This window comes from Mytilus trossulus, chromosome 1, assembly GCF_036588685.1.
Source record: "Mytilus trossulus isolate FHL-02 chromosome 1, PNRI_Mtr1.1.1.hap1, whole genome shotgun sequence".
In the NCBI taxonomy this organism is placed as follows: Eukaryota; Metazoa; Mollusca; class Bivalvia; order Mytilida; family Mytilidae; genus Mytilus; species Mytilus trossulus.
The window spans coordinates 102,987,535-103,009,429 of NC_086373.1; the positions used below are offsets into that span (position 1 = coordinate 102,987,535).

A 21,895-nucleotide genomic window follows, 5' to 3' on the forward strand; every position below is an offset into this window, starting at 1 on the left:
CGTATTAAGATTGTCGATATTTGCTTTTGAAATTTTAAAAAAAGGCTAAAATGGAAAATAGTAGAATTAAGAAAAGAATCTTACTCTATTCTGTTTTTCTCTTTATTTTCGAATTCTTCTTGTCGCTTGATGACATCATTAAGTGCAGCAAGTTCACCTGAACTAAGTCCCGTGAGATCTGGTGATGGTGGAGGTTGTGGACTCCGAGAACGTTTACATTCATTGGTATTAGGATTTAAATGACGACCTTTGAATGCCTGAAAAAATGAATAATTGATTAATACTGATACACAGAACGAATATATGAAATAAACGTATAAATATAACATTCAAGCATTGCGTAATTTGATGAGTCTTATGTAGACGAAACGCGCGTCTGGCGTACTAAATTATAATCCTGGTACCTTTGATTACTATTTACAGGTATCAAAAGTGCATGAACGCTATAAAAAATAAAGGATGGTATGAATGATATGTAGACAAATATCCATAAAGACCAAAAATTCAAAATGTGAACACACTTATACAGATCACCATTGCATAAAGCAAATACTGTATAGTAAGCTATTACAATGCACGGACTGACAAAAGTGGAAAGAACCAATTCAATCATGACAAACAGCAACCAACGCCAATCGCTGATTCTATGATTCTTGTTTGGAAAGCTAGGCAAAACATGTGGTGGTGTTAAATGTGTTTATGAACTCTCGAAATGCACACTGTGCATTTCGAAAATTTTTATTTTTTTTGCAATGGTTTTCAAAACTTAATATTGAAAATCATAATTATGATTTAAAGAGTAACGATGCATAACTCAAAAAAGGAGCCAACACCAGATACGAAACACCTGTTCATCGGAAGAATATCAATAGATTTTACCTAATCCTACATCTTTTTTTGCCAACTGACAATTTCAATAGTATCAATATCAAAGTTATATCGAGATTCGACATAGATTTAAAAGTCAGCGTTATCTTATAAGGTGTCTGAAGTGCCTTTGACATTAATTGATTCTCCAATTATCTTCCACTTCGTGATCTTAACGTTACTTAATTGATTACCGTAAAATAATTATTTTCCTTTACTATCAATGACAACAATTAATCATACACATTCTGTCTAACAATGACATATTAATAAAGAAGAAAATTCAATACCTTTTTGAAGATATTTGCCATAATTCCATCAGGATTCCTCCATCAAATCTCAACCAGAAAACATCTTGTATATGATCTAGAATTGAAAATATCGCACATTGTCATAACTAAAATGCTATTGTGTGAATGATAAAAATCGATAAAAGATTATCACTCTTGTGCTAATTGAACAGAAAATCATAATTATCACTTGTTGTGTCAAACGTTCGATGCTCACAATCTCCATAGCCTGAAAATATGAATTATTGTCAAGAGATTATAATCTCTCTCATAGACATACTATGTTAGGCTTGCTTTATTTTTAGACAGAATGGACATCATCAGACAATTTATGACAATATCCGTCTCAATAAGGAGTAGTTCCGTATAAGAGTTTTGAGCACCTGACATATGTTTTACAATAGAAAACACGTGTGCTTAAAATTTTTGATATCATGTTAAGGTTGATTGTTTCCATTTGCAATACAGAAACAGTAACAATAGAAGAATATAGATGACGATGTAAGCTTGCATGACTTGCAATGTAAATGTCAATCACAAGAGGTAATGAAATATTATTTCCAAGATGTATTTTTCACTTTGCAGGGAACTGGTACAACTGAAATAACTTAAAGGTGCGTTACAAGATATTAACTGTTTATTTGGTGCTACAAGACATTATACGATGCCAGGAGTGTTATAAGACATTATACGATGCTAGGAGTGTTATAAGACATTATAACGTCCGGAGTGTTATATATAAGCCAGTATATATTGCCAGTAGCGTTATAATAAATTACTCATGACCAGGAGTGTTATGGGGCATTATACGATGCCAGGAGTGTTATGAGGCATTATACATTGCAAGAAGTGTTCTTTTCAGACATTATACATATAAAGGAGTGTTTCAAGACATTATACATTGTTAAAAGGGAAACATTGCAAGGAGTGATACATTACATTATACACTGCAGGGGTGTTAGTAGACATTATACACGGCAATAAAGTTTACAAGACTTCAAACATTGCAAGGAGTTTTACAAGACATTAAACACTGCAATAATTTAAATGATATTTCACATTGCGAGGAGTGTTATAAGAAAATTATGCATGTACACTACAAGGTGTACAAGACATCAAATGTTAAACGTTAAATATGTAAAGTGTAAGGAGAGATTTTATACTTTGTAAAAATTGTCACACAACATTACACACTGTAAGCAGCGTCGTAAGATATTACACATTGTAATGAGTGTCACAAGACATTACACATTGATGCGACAGTCATATAAACGAGAGGTTAACCTAGCTATTAAACCAGGTCAGGAATATGACAGTTGTTATCCATGCGTTTGGTGTGTTTGAACTTTTTACTTTAAAATTTGATTAGAGACTTTCCTTTTTCAATATTCCTCTGAGTTCAGTATTTTTGTGATTTTACTTTGTTGTAAGATGTTTCACAAGACATTACACATTGTTAGACGTGTTACAAGATATAATACATTATAAGGAATGTAATACAAGAATATTCTGTGTGGAAGCAAATCTCAAACACGTAACAATACTTTATTTACTTAATCTATTTTACATGATGTTCAATTGAGAAAAACAGATGGCAGGATCTAAACAGATATATTAATTGTTAATTGTTGGTTGTTTAACGTCAATTAGCAAATACGGCATGCATGTTCAGGACAAGAGCAAAGTAACAAATAAATGCAATAGGTTGTGCAATTGAGGTCATCCAGGATGATGTTCAGGTGAATTTAGATTGTCCTTATAAAGTTTGTGTTTATTGGATGTGGACAGAAATTTTGCCTTGCAACAGGCCACCTACGGACCCTTTTAAGAGTTGACACAATGGTTCTTATCGTGCAGAGAGTGTGACACTCTCTCTGAATGAGGCATGGGATTTAACGTCCCCATTCTGACCGGACGTGGTTCCGTACTTGTACATCTCGCATAGCAAAACGGACACCGCAGGCAATCATTATGCAGAGAATACAAAATTATCAAAGAATGATTTTCGTCTGTTTGCATGTATAATCATTTCATTTTTTTTACACCCGATTCATCACTCAGTTTTTTCAGAAGATATTGTAGTTTTGTTCAATCACGGTGTTTAGATACAAATCACAGAGTTTAGATACATTGACATTCTTTTTCTCTCTAATTTTCTCTGTAAATTTGACTTAAGTTCTTTGGGAGAAGTTTATTCATTCGTTCAAGTCAATTATAATTAAAACTAAATACTTTGTATGATGATAAATATTGTCATTTGGATCTTTGTATCTGGTTTATACTTCAAAGTAAAGGTTATGTAGCCATTCTATTGTTGTTAAATCTGTACAATGGCATCTATTGCAATAAATTTCTATTTTAAACTATAATACTGATTTGTAATTATCTTTGAACGAGTTTTTATCATGTTTGAGAAACAGTGCCTTTTACGCAGTTTTACAAAATACAAACCAAGTTTTCGATTATATATTATACACACTAATTAAATTTTAAGAATCTTTTTATACGTCCATCAGGAACCAAAACACCAGAACAAAATGATTGTCGATAATTTATAAGACACAAACTTTTGAAGAATTAAAAAGAATCAAGAATATTTTGTAGTACGTCCTGCAAAATTACACATGAGTAGATTTTTCTAATGATGCTGATAACTGATTTTCGATCGCATTTATAATATATTTTTTTATCGAATACGTTGTCCTAAATATGCATTATGAAATACTTGCCACTGGACACTACACAAACAACAATCAAATCGGTAGAACTATTGTCGTCCCTCAGAACATGAAGTCTGAAATAGATTATGGTGTTGTTGCTTAAATTTTCCCTTGTGTAACACTGTTTGGGGACCGTTTGTTATATAAATAGGAAGATGGGGTATGATTGCCAATGAGACAACTTCAAACCAGAGACTAATGACGTAAAGGTTAGCTTTCAGTTAGATTTGGAGATCAAAATTATCTTCACTCAGTATTGTTTCTTATTCGTATATCACGATTGGAATTCTACACTAGGAAAAAAACATTACGTAAATATGTAACATGATAAAGTGATGTCAGAAAACGAGATGAAATATTTTTTTTACAATAATAATCAATTTTGTTCACGTAAAGTTATTAACAAATGCGTAGGAATCAAAGCAGTTCTTCATTTAGAGACATACATGTAAACTCTTAGAGACGAGTTGTGCTGCATGTCAACTAAATACGGACTGCAACGGCCATAACGAACGAACGTTCGTCGGCGACATTTCAACACGTTATTGCAACTGAAAGTCCATATGATGTAAGCAGTAAATATCCCTATTAATCGAAAAAGGACAGATAACTTGTCTGACCATATTCGGTACAATTTAATATAAGGTATTCTCGGTTGAACAAAACTATACTTTTTAAATACTTACCTTTGACTTAATTTCTTGCATAATAAAGAAAAATAATCACTATTACGAATAGTTCGTGTAACATTTTATAGGTTTATTTTAAGTTTATCCCATACATCATAGTCCATTGCAATAATTGCCATTAATAGCAGTAATTTGGCTTTATCGGATGATAGATATGGTGAATTGCGTCACAAATAAATCAACAGGTGAAAGTTAACTTACTTCAGTGCAGGAAGGTATACATGTGCATTTAAGAATTAGAGAAAACAATTGAATATGAGACAACTAGTTGTAGAATGTTCGGGTATTTTTCTTTGAAACCAAGTGTGTTATTTGAATGAAATAAATGCAAATCATGTAATCATTTGATTAACATGCCATGTATGCTATTACTATCCAGATACTAAAACTTAGAAAAGGGAATGTAACTCTCTCTATAGAGATGAAAATAATGACATTCATCTTGTTATATGAATTCTACCCTTGCTATAACTTGGACCACGATTTTAAAAATTAGAGATAAGGGTACTTGATTTAGTTTCCTATTTTATCTAAATAAATGACTTATTATCAGTTTTCTCCCCATACATGAAAGTACAAATCTCCTGGTTGTGTTGGACAGGTATCCTAGGAATGACCTTCGACTAAAAAGTCGAATTTTCTTTCTGCACCATTTTTTTTCATATAGATTTCAAACGGGGACAGATGTAAGTGGAAACAGGAACAATCAAACTGTTAAGAATAAACTACAAAACATTTTTACGGACAATTAAGAAATAAAAATAAGCAAATTTACGCATAATCAAAGAATAAACTACAAAACTGGTCAACGGACAAAAAAATTAGCTTCAAAACAGGTTTACAGACAACCTTAAATCAAATTTCAAAACAGCTTTTTGAGGCATTTTGTACAATCATCAGTTTATACTACACATTTATTTGTAAAAGTTGAAGTCATCTATGAAATTAAATGAATATAAGAGATATCAGTATTTTCTATGACTGTGATTGAGATTGAACAAATATGTTATTATCTAATTTACAAAAAATGAACAACGACCCTTTCTACATGTTAATTCATTAAAGGCGAAAGGAAAATTATGTGTGAAAAAATTATGAAGGATCAATGGCCTATAGAAAAGTGAAGGATAAGCACCGTACGGGTAGATTGGACTGGTAAATAAAGTATGTTGCGGGTTGTGTGGGCAGTGGTAAAACACAATAAACAGACTTGATTAATTTAATTCAGATCAATACTAAGAACGAGGACATGTATTGAAAAACAAAAGACTTATTTAAGAATACTGAAGCGTCGTGTTGGGCTTTATGTCGTGTGGTTGCTGTCTGACTGACGAATATCCTACATGTCATTTAATCTTTATTTATTGATACATTAAAAAGCAAATTAACTCTTCTATATTGCAATTCGTTATAAAAAAAAGTTACAGTGGGCAAAGAAAAAAATGCGTCAGAACACCAAGAGTGGACACATAGAAGAAGAATTGTCTCGCCTGTTTTACTTATCAAAGTCTGTAATATGAAGGTATTACTACAATTGACGATGGCAACCCTTCAATTCTTGCATAATAAAGAAAAATAATCACTATTACAAATAGTTCCTGTAACATTTTATAGGTCTATTTCATAGGTTATTCCTTAATTATTCAAAGATGTAGCTACCAGGCGCTAATCTACTTGTATAGAAAATATGTTCATGTTTTTTTACACTATAATTTATTATTTTTTTCTAATTAACTTGGGGGTTTAGTTTCACATATTTTGATACTTTTAAATGGATTGTCTCGTTGTTAGTATTTTGGTGTAACTTGTAACTTTAAACCGACGTTAACTTCGATTTCGACAGCGTAGGATGGGGGGAAATTAAATTGAAGACTGGTTTTCACATTTGCCAAAACGGAATACAGAATAATAATAGTCTTTGGATAAAGTTTACTAAAATAAACTCTAATACTTCGATTAGACATTAATTCGGCCAGTATGGCTCCGTAACGATAGACATGTCATCTTAGCGAAATATGACCAAAAGGATAATAAAAAATAATAAATAAATTTGGTGTTTTTACTGTCTTCTGATTGGTTAAAATTATTAGTTTTGTTTTCAATGTTGTCAATTTTGATGGCGACACGCCCACTCTGACGTTGAGTATTCATACGCCAACATGTGTGTACGCTTTTTTAATATAAATAATATAAAAAGTTCTTTGAGCCTCATTTTTGATAGAAATTTATTTATAATGAATGGCAATGATTTATTTTGATTTTATTGAACCATAAAACTATTTTTTGACTCTTCACATTTTACATAATCCGCTTCTTTTTGATTTTATTGAACCATAAAACTATTTTTTGACTCTTCACATTTTACATAATCCGCTTCGCGGATTATTCAATGTGAAGAGTCAAAAATTAGTTTTATGGTTCAATAAAATCAAAATAAATAATAGCCATTCATTAAATGTATTTAACAAAGGTCTACAATAAAGAGAAGTCAAAGAGAAATCGTGTGTTATCATAAAATTTGCAAAACATCAAACTAAGAAGTCATGTTTATTTAACGAGTTTTAGTGTGTAATCATTAATTAGGTATGCATTTTTCGTTAAACTACTTAACAATTGTTCGTATCGAGCACTTTTTTAATGCTTCTCATACGGTATTAGTTTATCTCATTGTTGAAGGCTGTTTAATGACCCATAAATAGAGTTTTACATCCACGTCATTTTGGACTTTGTACGATAGTTGTCTCACTGGGAACCATGCCAACTCTCTTCTTATTTAATAAAGAAACAAAAATCTCATTTTATCATCTAAAAATCTAACTTTCATCTGCTAGAAAATAGATTTAGTTTACGGTATTTCATTTAAACGCCAAGTAATTTGGAAACGGAAATTATGAACCTCCATGCATAGAAATTACCGTCCATTGTCTAGTTGTTTTGATTTCTTGGACATCGTGTAAATTACTTTACTGCCAGTTAAGCATTAAATCGAGTCATTGGACGTTTTAGCCTGACAACTGTCACAGGGGTTTCTAATTTTCTATCTGTAAGATGTAATTTACTCTTTTCCTCTCATATCCAACGAAATAATTACAAATGTCTCGTATTAAATCTCAAGTAAATAGAATTTGGTGTCGAATTTGTTCCATGTAATTATGTTTGAAATCATCTTGAAAATGAAATGTAAGATAATAGGAATCGATTGCCAATGATATATATTTTGAATTCAATTAATGGACGAAGCTCGCCGAATTGTTAAATTGTAATGAAAAATGTGCATGTAGACTTGAAAATGATGTTCTCAAACAAAAAGTAACATTTTGATCCTAATGTGTATTCCGCCATGTTGTATGCATGTTTAATTTTCTACTAAAGGATGCGGTCGTTTCCTTTTATTTTGATATCCGTTTGCTGTCTCGTAGACGTTTATCATTTGTTTCTCTATCTTTTAGTTAAGTGACAAACGCACTTTTCTGATTGTTAAAAAATTATATAAATGGTTAAACAGTGAAGCCAGAATCTATGACTTCACACATCAAAACAACAAAGTCAATGAAAGATACTCAATAAATAAAGGAAATAATGTTAAAATTCCATAGATAACAAATACATATTGTGGAGTAATACGAACAAAATACAGACATAAAGGACAAGTCCAATAGATATCGCTATCAAGCTGATAACTTACTGGAAACTAATCATCGCTAATCCTTCATTCACATGTGAAAGGACGGAAAAGAACGTCCTACATTCTGTTATAACTTTACGAAAAAAAAAAATAAATAAAAACTAACAAATCGACTACATTCAGGCTTTAGACGGTGTTTATAACAGCATATGACAATATCTAAGTTCAAACTCCTTCAAAACAGATAAACAATAGTGATAATCGCGCAATTCAACTTTTAATCAGAAAAATAGACGAAAATAAACGAAACCATACAATGCATACGTTAACGAGAAAAGAAAAAAAAGGGAAGTCCCAGAAATATTTCAATCTAAGCAATCTGAGACAGTCATTGTGATGCAGTTCTAAAGAACCATACTATCGCAAATCGTAATTGGCTTATGTTAAGGATATGTATTAGAAATAAACAAACCTATGATTGCGTATGCATGCAAAATAAATATCTTGGTAGAGGGATCTAATTACATTCCAAAAAGTATATTGTAACTGAAAACCTGCATTTGACTAGCAGGTCGAACAATGGATGTTCGTAAACCATGTTGACTGCCATTGACGATTGCCAAATAAACGGATCACCAGATGTAACAAAATGGATCTTAACAATTAATTCAATACCGAACAGAAAAAAGCAAACTTGAGGAAAAGATGGTAAACCGCAAACAAAAGGTGAAAAATTAAAACACCATTGTATTAGAAATATAGATATGCTTAGTGTCTATTCCATTTGATTTATAGATTTCAATCAAGGAAATGTAAAACATAATATTCAGCGTATTTTATGTGACGTGGCATTATGTCACGGCGATGTATTAACTAGTCGTTCGTATTCCTCAGCATCCTACTGTTAAACCGTAATTGTATAAGATGAGTAATTTACATCTAATCATTCATGTACTTATTTGTTTATTCGATTTGTTTTGCTCTTGGAGTTATTGTCACACTCAATAAAGCTCTTCATTAATGACGGTAGATTCTGCCCATGTTCTATATTCCTGGCATGCTACTTCATTAATACAATTTGTCTAGAATATATCGTTTATTTCTAGTAACGTTTATGACAGGACAGAAGCTTGTCACTTACGCTCTGTTGAGCACGGAATAACTATTTCTAGACTAAAACAAAATTGTTCTGGAAAGGAAGTTATCAACACTTATTTCTGTATTATTATAGGCCTCAATTTCTAACAGTCAAATCACTAACACTTGGATATTAAAGCCAAACTGAATTTGCAGTAATTGTCGTTACGATCATGGCTAGATAAAAACCTTACAAGTGAAATCCATAGAATATGGACAAATTAAATTTACATATAATATCACAGAATAGAAACCGTCATTTTATGTGGTAAAACCGCGCAATACTATTAGTAAAACATTAATCATAGTTTATTAGATGTTTTATTTATCAAGAATGTGTCTGGTAGTTCTACAGATTCCATAAAATGTTCAGACAGAAAGTAAGGCCATACGAGTGACCACAGAATGTCATATAGACCATACAACCTTTCATTATTAAAAGAACTATGTCTGAATATACGTGTATCTAATTATCCGGTTTTTATATCAACTATTTCGCGTCTTAAAAAGAGAAGCAATATAAAATGTAACTATATATAGATGGATGGATTACTAGTGTTAAACATTGGTAAACAGTGCTGCCTTTACACTAAGTAATGCATGTGACAAGAGATGTTTATTATATGCACAAGCGCAGAATAGGAACATGATGGTGTATGTGTCACAATCTATCTAATAAGTCAAAATATATTGCACAGACAAAGGCAAGAAAACACCACGGCTAAAAAAGGGTTCCATGAACTTCATACATAAAGCAATCCCAATTTCAATCGTCGCCATGCAGGAAACACCCTGTATTAACAAGTCTGTTTAATATTTTCTGTTAAACTGTAAAATGATTTTGGAAGTACTCTTAACCTTGAGTTATATTATTCATTTTCTTTCTTAAAATGGTAATACAACGCCCCTATACATTAACACTCAGGGTTATTAATTGGTCTTTTAATAAAATATGAAAATGTCTCTTTGATGGATTATTTTGAAATATCATCTCATGGAAGAATTACTAAAGTAAAACATTGATGCTGCATTGTATAGTGTTTTTTTCTTTCTTCTTCGCTACAATTTCGAAACAGTAACAGAATGGCGCGAGTTGTGGAAAGTTACATATTTTCCCAGAACAACCTCAAAATCTTAAAGAATAATACTATTTTCCGAAGTTTTCAGAAAATAGTACACGTTTGATTTGGAAAAACAAATTGTTTCAAAACTTCCAAAAGATTGTTGATTACTTTTGTACTTTGATTATGTGCAGGACATTATACATATTTGCCATTATACATAAATAATTTGTGTTTATATATCTCATTTTAAAAGAAATGCGTGTATCGTTTTGAATAAGAAGATTCTCTGTAGACTTATATGAGCGTGGGAAAATCTATGTCTTATGAAACAACATTTTTTTCATGGCATTTGAGTTTACCTTCATTTTCAACCACAGGGACTTCAATGTTTTCATAATGTGTTTTTTCCATGTCATATAATCTTTATGGAGTTAAAGTTATATCTCTTATAATGTCTATAATGATAAATGGTTATTTTCCGTCGGAATTAGTCTATTACAATAAGGCGCACTTGAAAAACAAAACACAAATACGTAACAAAGTGGTTTGCGCGCACAGAACACATTATCTGGAGTACTTAGCGTCGATAAGGTACACTTTATATCAAATGTTTAGAAAACAATGACATACAAGACGTTTCATATAACACCAAGAGACCAAAAACACCCAACTTATGTACCTATATGATGTAAAACACTTGGTTAATACAGAATTGAACTATGTCAACTTTTCCTGGGGGTATTCAGACATTAGCATAACTTACTGTACTATATCAGTTATTTGGCTACATATGTGGGCAGAAGAAAGAGCTTGTTGGGCTCCATTTGATGATCAAAACAAAATATATATGCAGCATTTAATTATTTTAGAAATACGCAATACGAAAAAGGCTTGTACATTATTTTTTTATTTTTTCATGTCTGGGCCGACTATACGGTATGGCTTTTCTCATGTACGGTTGTCTATATATACTAACATCTACTTTTGGCAATCATACCTTACCTCCTTATTGTTATATCATAGATGGACGGAAATATTAACAGCAACAAAGTATAGTTTTTAACAAATTTCTGTTGACTTAGTTTTGGGCCATTTCTTTTAAGGTGGAAAAATGTTTTTGTTTTGTAACTTTGTACATACGTTCTGTACAATTGTAGACCTATTTCACTATCTATTTTTAAAATGGAATGTATCTTTCGAAGTATAAATGCTACATATATATACACATCGGAGTTTTTTTCAGACGCTTAATGAATTCTGTATTTGAGGGATTTTTTATCCTGAACTTTCTTACCGGAAACAGTCTTTGATATTATATGGATCTGTTTCCACCTGTACGAGTCTTTCAAGTTTTCTGTAGTAGTACATATTATTGAAATGCTTTTTCTGAACTTTTTCTTCCCGTGTAAACTGATCGAGAATCAGATCACAAGGGAGGTGTGAGTACTATAAGACCAGATTAACTCGTTATCCTTTATGATTCTTTATATACTGATATCAGTTTTGAATTTCCATGATCGTTATTTATGTACAGCTGATACGTAGTTAAGTCAGGGATTCTTTCAAATATAAATACAATGTAGATTAGGTTAAGAATTAGGACTGTACCCAGAAAACTTAATTACAAACGAGTATCGCATTCTAATTTTACGGACATTTTGTTGTATATAGATTTATGGTCCTTCATCCTGATATACTTTTATATTAATAGTGTACAAGTTCATGATGTTTCTTCTCTATTATGTCGCCTTTACTCATAGTCGGTTGGGTGATGACTTATTTAATTTTAGTTCTGGGACATGATCTATCATAAATAAGCTTTAAACTAGCTTTCGGTAACTGATAGTACTCAAATATTTGTGTAGTATGTGTTTGTCTTTTTATATTTTTTTTATTCGGACACATAGATCTTTTTTTTCAAGCTCTTTCAAACGTACTTGTTGTACTGGTACACCATTGTTCCATATTAGTTGAAACGTTGAGCGCAAACATACAAATTTTACCTTACCACATATTCCTATATCTATAAACACTCACAGTCTTTAAGTGCCTATCCCAATTCAGGAACTTGTAATTCAGTGGTTGCTGTTGGTGCCGTCTGCCAAAGTTATTTTCCGTTTATTGGTTTCAGCATAAAATTTTGTTAAATTATTGAAATAACTTAATTTTGTTTTCTCTCTTGAATTGTTTCACATTTTGTCATGTCGGGACATTTCAAGTTTAGGGAGTTTGTTTTATTTTTCAAGTGTTGTTTTTGGGGTGGTTAGGATGAAAAAATAGGTCCTGTATTTTGTTTCAGATTGAATATCTGTCCTGTCTATTTATTTTTCACTCTATTCAGTCCTTCCTTTCTTTATAAGCTTATCCCAACTTTTTTAACTAAGTCTAGATTGTCATCTTGCCCTCTCTTTTTTTTACTCAAGACTCCTTTCCTGTTGTTTTTTTTTTAATTTCATTCTATATTTATACTGCTTGGTGTATTGTTTTGAAAAATTTACCATATTATTATTTTTTATACAAATATATGTGAGTGCAATTTTAAACGTAATATTTTCATGCTTTACAGGTTTTTTTTTAGCTCAGCTTAATTATGAATATTATTTACATTCATTACAAAAAAAATAAAAACGTTCGTTTATCTACATAATTCTACTATTGTTGTCACAGAGAAAACATTGATCTGAACAAGTCAATACAGAAAAATACCAATTATAACTCAGCTTATCCATACTGTTCCGGGAGCTCTTCAAAGCCGGAACATTTGGACGTGAAGAGTTTGATGTCATTTTATTACATGACATATTGTTAAGATTTAATGTTAGTCTTAATTAGAAAATAAAGCTGCCTACCTTCCAGTGCCAGGTATAATCCTTTTCACCTGAACAGGTGCTACACCGAGGTTTTACACCACAATGAAGTATTCTCTGTAGTCAACAACGACAAATTATCTATGATGAGCAACGTTAAAACATCTGCTACAAATCTTCTCTAGGCGACAAATCACACAATCTCTCTGTAAATAATGATTTCTCAGAAATGTTAAAAAAAAAAGAAGAAAATCACATCTTACACGAAGATTTAAGAACAATACCATTAAACAAATTAATTGATATGTTCAGTGAATTTATATAAAAGTATACAATCGTACATCGATGCTTAGAGAACAAAAAAAATAAGATAATAATTAAACCTTATAAAGTAGGCTATATTCCAAAAATAGGCTAATACAGACGTTATTAACTGCAAGTATAACGATCCTTCAAACTAACTGTGGAAAATACAATGTTAAATAAGTCTCGTGCCGTAGTTGAAGGTGTGATATGCCACCGGCATCCACTGAGTGACACTTAATTGTTTGTCGTAGTTTTATAATTTGTTTTATTTCTCCACAATTACGCATGCCTTGTTTTAATTGCTGAAATGTGCTAATTGAGTAACACATTTCTTAGATTTATAGTCGACACATTTTTTAACGACGATATTCACTGCATCAAAAACGAATAAAAAAACAAAAACATGATGCAGGTAGTTTTTTTTTACTGTTTCAACCTTAAAGTATTTCATAATTGAACACATTTAAACTATAAAGTGAAAAGCTTCGATTAAAACTCAAAAATCTTTTTTCATGTTTCGTGTTTTCCCCATTTTTTCTCTCGGATTTTTAAAAGAAAAAAGGCTAGAAAATTCAACACCAACTATACTTTGAGGAAATCCATATATCTTACTTACTAATACTTTTATTTCTCATCTTAACTTAATAACATGGTTATAGAGAAATGCACAATAAATATTACATATATACTGTATCTCTGCACACATCAATTATTATCCAAAATCTTGTTACATGTATTAACAAAAAGAAACGTTACATGTATCAACAAAACGAAATGTTATATGAACTATTAGTCATTGTATATTATTTTCCGACTAATTTCTTTTTATTGGACTTTATCATTTTAATGTGTAATATATAAGAACTTAGCAAAGACATCATGTTTATAATTTGGTACACCAGACGCATGTTTCGCCTACTAAAAATCCTCAATAATGGCGCTTGAAACAGGGTGAGAGGGAAGTATAAACAATTTCTTGTATAATATCGTGGCTGCTGATTTTTTATTTGACACGTTTCGACCGTCCGATAGATAAAATATTGGTATTCTCTGTTGCAAATACGTTATCTTGCTTTGAACTAGACAACCATGATAATTTAGGTTTTATATTTTTACTCAATTGATTCGTTATTCTATACTCTTACTCCTGGTTGTTTTTGTGCTTGGCGAGAAGCAGTATTAAAATATTTTAATTTCAAAGTCTTTTGTTTAACCAGACTTGCGATCTAGCTGAAAACCTCCAATACTCAAGCTACCAGGAGATCACGAAGAGGAATACTGTTTAGGTTGTCACTTGAGCGTTAGTTTCGCCGTAGAATTGAAAAGCAAATAATAATTGAAAAAAGTTAATGTCAAGTGAAACGGCATGCTCTTTGCTTTAATAGATTCTCCGTTGTTTAAATAAGAGCAAACGAAATGGCGTGGGCTGCTTGTTTGTTCATTGGTCATATAAAATAAATAGATGTGGTATGATTGCAAATGATACAGCTATCATCTTAAGAACAAATGGTACAGAGGTCAATTACAATAATATTAAAGTCGCTGTATGTCCTTCAACCATGAACAAACCCTAACCCGCAAAACAATCGATAAAAGGCCGAAACAACAATATGTAAAACAATTAAAATATTCAAAGAGAAAACAAGAGATTTATATACAAAACAGCACAGAAAAAAATCAAATTTGATACACAGTTAGAAACGATAACCCCTTTATTAAGGGCTCCTGAGAAATAGCCTAACCTTTTCTATATATATGTTTGAAGGCATCTACTAGCTAGTGTATGTACATTGCTTTTATTTTTTTTTGTTTACAATGGAGTGGGGTTTTTTTTCTTAAAGATTTTTTTTTTGTAACGAATTTTTCGAGGATTAAGCTTGCAAGGAATTTACTAAGGTTCAAAATACTTTTGCAAATTGACCTATCACATACAATGTTCAATCAAACAAAAGTCCATCTAATCTATACTACAATATAAGATTCGCTTTTCTATCCCATTAGAATAAAGTTGAGGCGATGTGGAAGTAACACGGAACTTCATTCTTTCTCCGTATGCATCACGACACAGGATATTAGTATATTGATTTGTAATCATTGGTCAATTCATTTAATGGCCATCTAATCACTACATATTAACATGTATTTGTATTTAGATGATCGACAGAATTAAGATTGATACTAGTTTGATTGTGACTTCAGCCATTTGGATCACAGTATAAATTGGTCTTTATTCTCTATTTACAACAGTAAAAGTTCCTTTTGAGTATGCATAAGACATACAAATTAGACTGGCATAACCAGCAAAAAACCAGCGATATGCACTTATTAAGTAAAGGCCTCAATTGAATATTTTGGAAAAACAAATATTATCTTTTTTTAAAGATGATAAAAATCTTGCATGCATACCAATCAAAATTGATTTTTATTGGCTTCATTGCTCAACTGAATATGTTAGAAAAAAATAGTATATATTTCCTCTTTTTCACTAAGTTCAACAATTGTCTAAATTTTAAGATTGTAAGTTGTTATTTTTAATGTGTAGCGAGTCACAGTCAATAAATCATGACACCAGAATGACCATAATCTAGTTGCCTAAATGTCAAACTTCAGACAATACCTGTACCAAGTTAGGAATATGACAGTTGATATCCCTTTGTATGAGGTGTTTGATATGTTTTTGATTTTGCCATTTGATTAGGGACTTTCAGTTTCGAAATTTCCTCGGAGTTCGGTATTTTTGTTATTTCACTTTTTGGTCTCTGTTGGAAAGTTGTCTATCTGCAATCTTACAAAATCTCCTTATTTTATATGGAAACATTCTACACTGTGCAAACGCTCAAACAACATGAAGTGAATGGATAACAACTGTCATATTCCTGACTTGGTACAGGTATTTTTATATGCAGAAAATGGTGGATTTAACCTGGTTTTATAGCTAGCTAAACCTATTACTTGTATGACAGTTGCATAAAATTAAGCGTGTTCGTTGTTCAGTGATATTGCACGAATCCTAATTGCTGTTAATTTGATCAAACGTCACTGGTAAGTCCTTTGAGGAAAATATTTTAAGCCAGGTATGAATGGTGAGTTTTTACATTCATTTCGTTTGTTGATTAGCTATATATCTCATTGACATTCCTAAAATATTCTTTATTTGTTTGAAATATAGAATACCTTGCTAGCATAATGCCAGCCCACTACCGAAGAAGTCAAACACAGAGCCACACTACTTGTACATTAACTGCTGATAGCTTTATCTCAAATAATAAAAAAAACAAGAATTTACCCAAATTGTTGTCCCTATGATTCCCAATTTCCATTCTCAATTTTATACATTCGAAATAGAAATGTTGAATTTTTACTTTAAAAATCTTCAAAACATTACATAAGAAATTTCTTTAGAAAAAAATCCATGAATATAAAACTGTAAACTGAATTTGTGAACAAATGGTTTATAAATCATATCTAAATTTAGCCTTCTGATATTAAATCTAATCGTCTTGTGTATCTATTTCACTATTCCCAAGAATGTAATAAGATATGTAAGCATTCGATCAATTCCATTATAATCTTATCTATTCTGGGTTAACAAATAGAACAATGACTAAACCGCTTTTCAAATGCCTTCTCTATGTTTCGATATTTGTTTCAGGTGAGTTAAGCAAAATGTTATTTAATGTTTTAAAGTTGCATTTTTTTAACCGCATTACACTTTCAAACCTGGTAATCCAATGAGAAATGTCAGTGAATATATGCCATTGCCAGAGTTTACTGAGAATAAAAAGCATCGGAGACTAAAAGCCCAAAAGAAATGAAACAAAAAGTTATATAACATCCGGGACATCAGGAGAATTGTCAGAAACTATATAACGCCCCAATTTATCCAGTCGCAAAGAATCTTCATTTTTTTAAATCGTTTAGTTAATATCGTTTACTATCTGATAAAATAACACTAAAACAGTCAAATTTTTTTTTTTAATTTTTCAATTATTACGTCAATATAAGTGATTTATTACAAAATTGTTGATCTGCATTGCAAAATAAACCTGAACAATGGGTGACATCTGTTTTGTAATGTATGGCAGATATTTACAACTGCAATTACAAAATATGTATAGTATATAAGTTTAATATTTCCGAGTTATACTAGTAGTTGAATTAATTAGTCAAACATCGGTTACTGAAAGTAAAAGGGTCCCGGTCAAAATGTCGTAATAATTTTCCTTTGATATTATGTGTAATATCGGCTTTGTATGTTTGCGTCCGACGAACTAAACTTATGTAGTGCTGTTTTCATTTTTCTATCGAATTATCTGTTCTCCAGTGAACATAAAACTCCTTTTCACTCCAGATATCAACAATCGCCTTTTACACTTACAGTTTCTTTTATCTTATTTTTCAGTAAGTTCTGACTGTCCTCTTGGTTTTATGAGATTTCAAGAATCTTGCTACGCCATTTTACCAGTGAAAGTTTCATGGGCAGAAGCACTGGAATGCATTTATTTGTAACACATGATATTGAAAACAAGTCCGTTTTAAGGCATAGGTGTTGGCATTTTGACATTTATAGCTGCTAGATAACACTGACTCGTCATCTTGAAGTACTATATCTTTTAGCTAAAAATTTAACGTAACACGAAACAGTAAAAATTTTAAATAGCTGTCTGTTAAATAATAGCATATCTTGGAGTAACATATTCAAAACGTAATGGTCTTACTGCTAATGTGCAATGTTTTTCTCAGTATATCTTAAACAACTTACATGCTATCGTATCAACACTTACTTTCATTTGATTTTGTCTATTTAGAGATTATGTCAGGCTTTTCAAGCTAAGTTAGCGTGGATAGACAGTTCAATAGAAGATAAGTTTATTGAAGGGATGCTGAACAGATACCATGGTATGTAATTAAGTCTTAATAATTACACCACTCGTATTTTCTATCTGAATTATCCAATACATATCACAGGAAACAGTTTGTCTCATGAATACACGAGAGAAGACAACGAATGAAGCTTTTCTAAGCTATTATATCGTATTTAATGTGTCAATCTTTGTTATATAAGGAAAGATTATCAACTACTTTGTATATCAAGAAATAAAAAAAAAAAGAACTAATTTCATATTGAATGAAAAATAATGAATTGACATTCTGTGTATTGTACCTCAAAAGCACATTTAGTTTTAGTATATTGTACCACAAGAGCATATTAAGTTTTAATATATTGTATCACAAAAGGACATATTTAGTTTCAGTATATTGTACCACAAGAGCATATTAAGTTTAAGTATATTGTTTCACAAATGCGTTTTATAAACATACATCTTTCAAAGGAATAGATGATATATAATTTCAGATTCCATAGCGACGGCGGAAGTGTGGATGGGAGGCACGAACATGCTCATTGAGGGAATATGGCTGTGGGCAGACTCATTAAAACCCTTCACATACACAAATTGGTTCCCAGGAGAGCCAAACAATCATGACCATGGACAACATTGCCTTGGTTTGGTCAGAGATAAAGGATTTAGATGGGATGATAATCAATGTGAACTTAAAATGGCACCACTTTGTAAAGCTACGTATTACTAAGTATTTTTTTAACTGACAGACTAAAAATCTGTGATAATGCTTAAAATGCCAAAATATAATCACATAATCGTTTGTTTGCAAGATAAAATCATGACTTCAAATTGCAAATTGCAGATCTAATCAAAATTGCGAAATAAATCATTCGTAGAAGAAAGTCTTGATAAATTGAGGAATTATTAAAAAAAAAAAAAATTGTCAATAGTACATTGATACCCCAATCGCACTATCACATTCTATGTTTAGTGGACCGTAAAATTGTTGTCAAAACTCTTAATTTGGCATTAAAATTAGAAAGATCATATCATAAGGAACAGGTGTACTAAGTTTTTAGTTGATAGGACTTCAACTTCATCAAAAACTACCTTGACCAAAAACTTTAACCTGAATCGGGACAGACGGAAGGACGGAGAACGAACTAACAAATGAACAGACGGACACACAGACCAGAAAACATAATGCCCATAAATTATGCATAAAAATATAAGGTTCAGACTTCCTAATACAAATTTGACCTTACTAGGCTCTGCTGATCGTATTGGTTTTTTTTTTATCAAATAGCAGTTCTCGTCTAATTGGGTAGTTAAACATTCTTGACTTAAAACTTTTGGGGTAAGAGTGTTGCATGATGAAGCTCTTCTGTCGCACATAATTTATAAGTATTTTTAATAATCAATCTTGATCACTCGCTTAGTCAAAACCGCTGTCTGTAGACTGTACGTTCCTGTGGGTATTATCAGGTCATGTATTAGTGCTTTGGCACATTGGCATTATATATAACATATATTATACCATTCTTGCATATTTCATTAATGAATTTTGAAATAAAAAGAGACTGAGAATCACCCGGATGTGTTTTCGTTTAATCGATTTAATACTATTGAACAGCGGTATTCTATTATTGCCTTTAGTCTAAACATTTTTATTGATTGGGAAACAAGTTTTACAACTTATATTAATCTCTTTCCACTTTGCGGGTGCGAGTGCTGCCTTGTATCGGCATTAGCCTACTGTGTTTTCGACATCTACAAGGATGTCTTTAACGTGCAAGAAATTTGGCTCTCTTTTAACACGGGTCAGCCATTTATCGTCCCCTTCCGACGGACTATCATCGTTTCCTCAAGACCATACTCGCAAATGGTGTCAAGGGAGAGCCGAACATCAGTCCCTGAAAGTTGATATAAGAAGGATCTGGTTAATCATTTAGGTTCCTTTTTTAGATCTTCAAGTACTCAAATATTCATACAAAAAAAAAACGCGGTTTAAAATTTTCTGATTTGAGCGTTTCTGATTAGGTAGATCCAGAAAAATGCCCAACAATGTAATTTAGTGTTATTTTAATTTACCATGTTTTAACCAGACTCGGTTCAATTTCAAAATACCACCCTTAAATTTTCACACTTCATATTCTAGTATTATAGATCAAAATATTTTCACTGTCATAGTTGTCTCATTGGCAACCATAGGATTTTTTATTTTAATATTCATGAATGTTTTTTTCGGAAAAAAATAAACAGTTTTTTTACTAAAATTTTGTATTTTGATGAATTCCTCTCTACATTAGTTTTTGGAATATAAACAAATGTACCATATAATTGCCAAATCTATATAAACAAAAATGCCCTTTCAAACTTTTATGATTTTGGTACATTTTTAAACTGAGACGATGTGGTAGAAAAAGTCAATTGTGACAATTTACCTAAGTAATTTAAACAACCTTAACTATTACAAAACAGTAAACGAAAAACAAATAGGACAGACAACAACCCACGACAACCACTAACATGCATAAAAATCATGAGGCAACATTAAACATATTTGTGAACCGTTAACCCCCTAACCTAGGACAGCGATGTAATATCACAACATAAGAGCAAAATGTAAAATTTAGTTGGAAAAGGCTTCAGTCACAGGAGCAGCATGATTCACTTATACAAAGAAACAACTAACATGAAGATAAAAGACGCAAAAGTACCGATCTGTGGGGACTCGTATTTACCGAAGTCAGTATCAAAGTAAATTACAACTAACAAACCATGCATGTCTCCAAGACTAAAGTAGATACAACTATTATAAATATAAAGTTTACAGTAAGCATATGAAACGGGTAATTAACTAAAAGGTCAAAAAGACTTCACTACATGATAAATATTACATTCAAGGCAAAATGTTTGACTTTTCCTCGCCAAGTGACTATTCAATAAACTGCTTATTTTCATTCTTGTAGTTTTGTTTTATGATGATTTTCCTACGATTTATTTTAATTTTGTTTATTTTCAGGGCAAATGTTGGAAATGAAATAATTGGATAGACATAATTTAATAGCCTAAAATGGAAATACTTACATGACATATGTTCTCAGTTTTGTGATTTTTTTAACCTACCCACACTGTTATTTGAATTCTATATAAAAAAAAATAGTGATACGACATATCACGACAAAACACCAAAAAAAATCTGAGCGCGAGAAATTGACGTCATCAATTTTTCAATTATATTCTTGTCTGGAAATAATAACGAACCTGGAAAAGTACAAAGAACCCAGGTGTTTGATTAACTTTTCTTTTTTTAAATACAGAAATATTAATTCATCACTGTTTGGGTCTTAAACAAAACTACGAAAACAGGTTGAGAAATAATGAAAAAGTACTTTTCACTGAAATATTTGTCTCAAACCTCTAATTAAGCAGGTTCCTTTTATGATGAGTAAATGAAGATATCAATTTTTTGTAAGAAGATGTCTTTTCAAACAAAGAAAACATGTCACGTGAAGATTTGCTTGGACTCTTTCAACGAGGTAC

At 31.3% G+C, this 21,895-nt stretch overlaps 2 protein-coding genes across 2 annotated transcripts in view; one reads left to right on the forward strand and one right to left on the reverse strand.

The window, feature by feature from the left end:
- The window catches only part of LOC134694466 (regulating synaptic membrane exocytosis protein 1-like), a 50,951-nt gene extending 37,263 nt beyond the window's left edge, over positions 1 to 13,688 (reverse strand). The window contains exons 1-4 of the mRNA XM_063555480.1: positions 13,583 to 13,688; positions 13,242 to 13,405; positions 1,158 to 1,233; positions 85 to 257 (exon numbers count right to left, since the gene is read on the reverse strand). Of these exons, the coding sequence (XP_063411550.1) occupies positions 85 to 257; positions 1,158 to 1,178 (194 nt within the window). The 5' untranslated portion in view covers positions 1,179 to 1,233; positions 13,242 to 13,405; positions 13,583 to 13,688. The remainder of the gene's footprint in view (positions 1 to 84; positions 258 to 1,157; positions 1,234 to 13,241; positions 13,406 to 13,582) is intronic.
- Positions 13,689 to 17,040: 3,352 nt separating this feature from the next.
- On the forward strand, positions 17,041 to 21,443 carry LOC134711516 (perlucin-like). The gene is made up of 5 exons (XM_063572149.1): positions 17,041 to 17,157; positions 17,908 to 17,995; positions 18,313 to 18,404; positions 18,862 to 19,087; positions 21,375 to 21,443. Exons 1-5 carry the CDS (start codon positions 17,106 to 17,108, stop codon positions 21,403 to 21,405), a joined length of 489 nt encoding a protein of 162 aa, XP_063428219.1. The 5' UTR covers positions 17,041 to 17,105; the 3' UTR covers positions 21,406 to 21,443.
- The last annotated feature ends 452 nt before the right edge of the window (positions 21,444 to 21,895 follow it).

Excerpts from the sequence above, each read along its gene's own strand:
- LOC134711516 (XM_063572149.1), top strand. The coding sequence starts at position 17,106 with ATGACTAAACCGCTTTTCAAATGCCTTCTCTATGTTTCGATATTTGTT. Across the intron at positions 18,405-18,861 it reads GATGCTGAACAGATACCATG|ATTCCATAGCGACGGCGGAA; the intron begins GTATGTAATTAA and ends ATATAATTTCAG. Across the intron at positions 19,088-21,374 it reads GCACCACTTTGTAAAGCTAC|GGCAAATGTTGGAAATGAAA; the intron begins GTATTACTAAGT and ends GTTTATTTTCAG.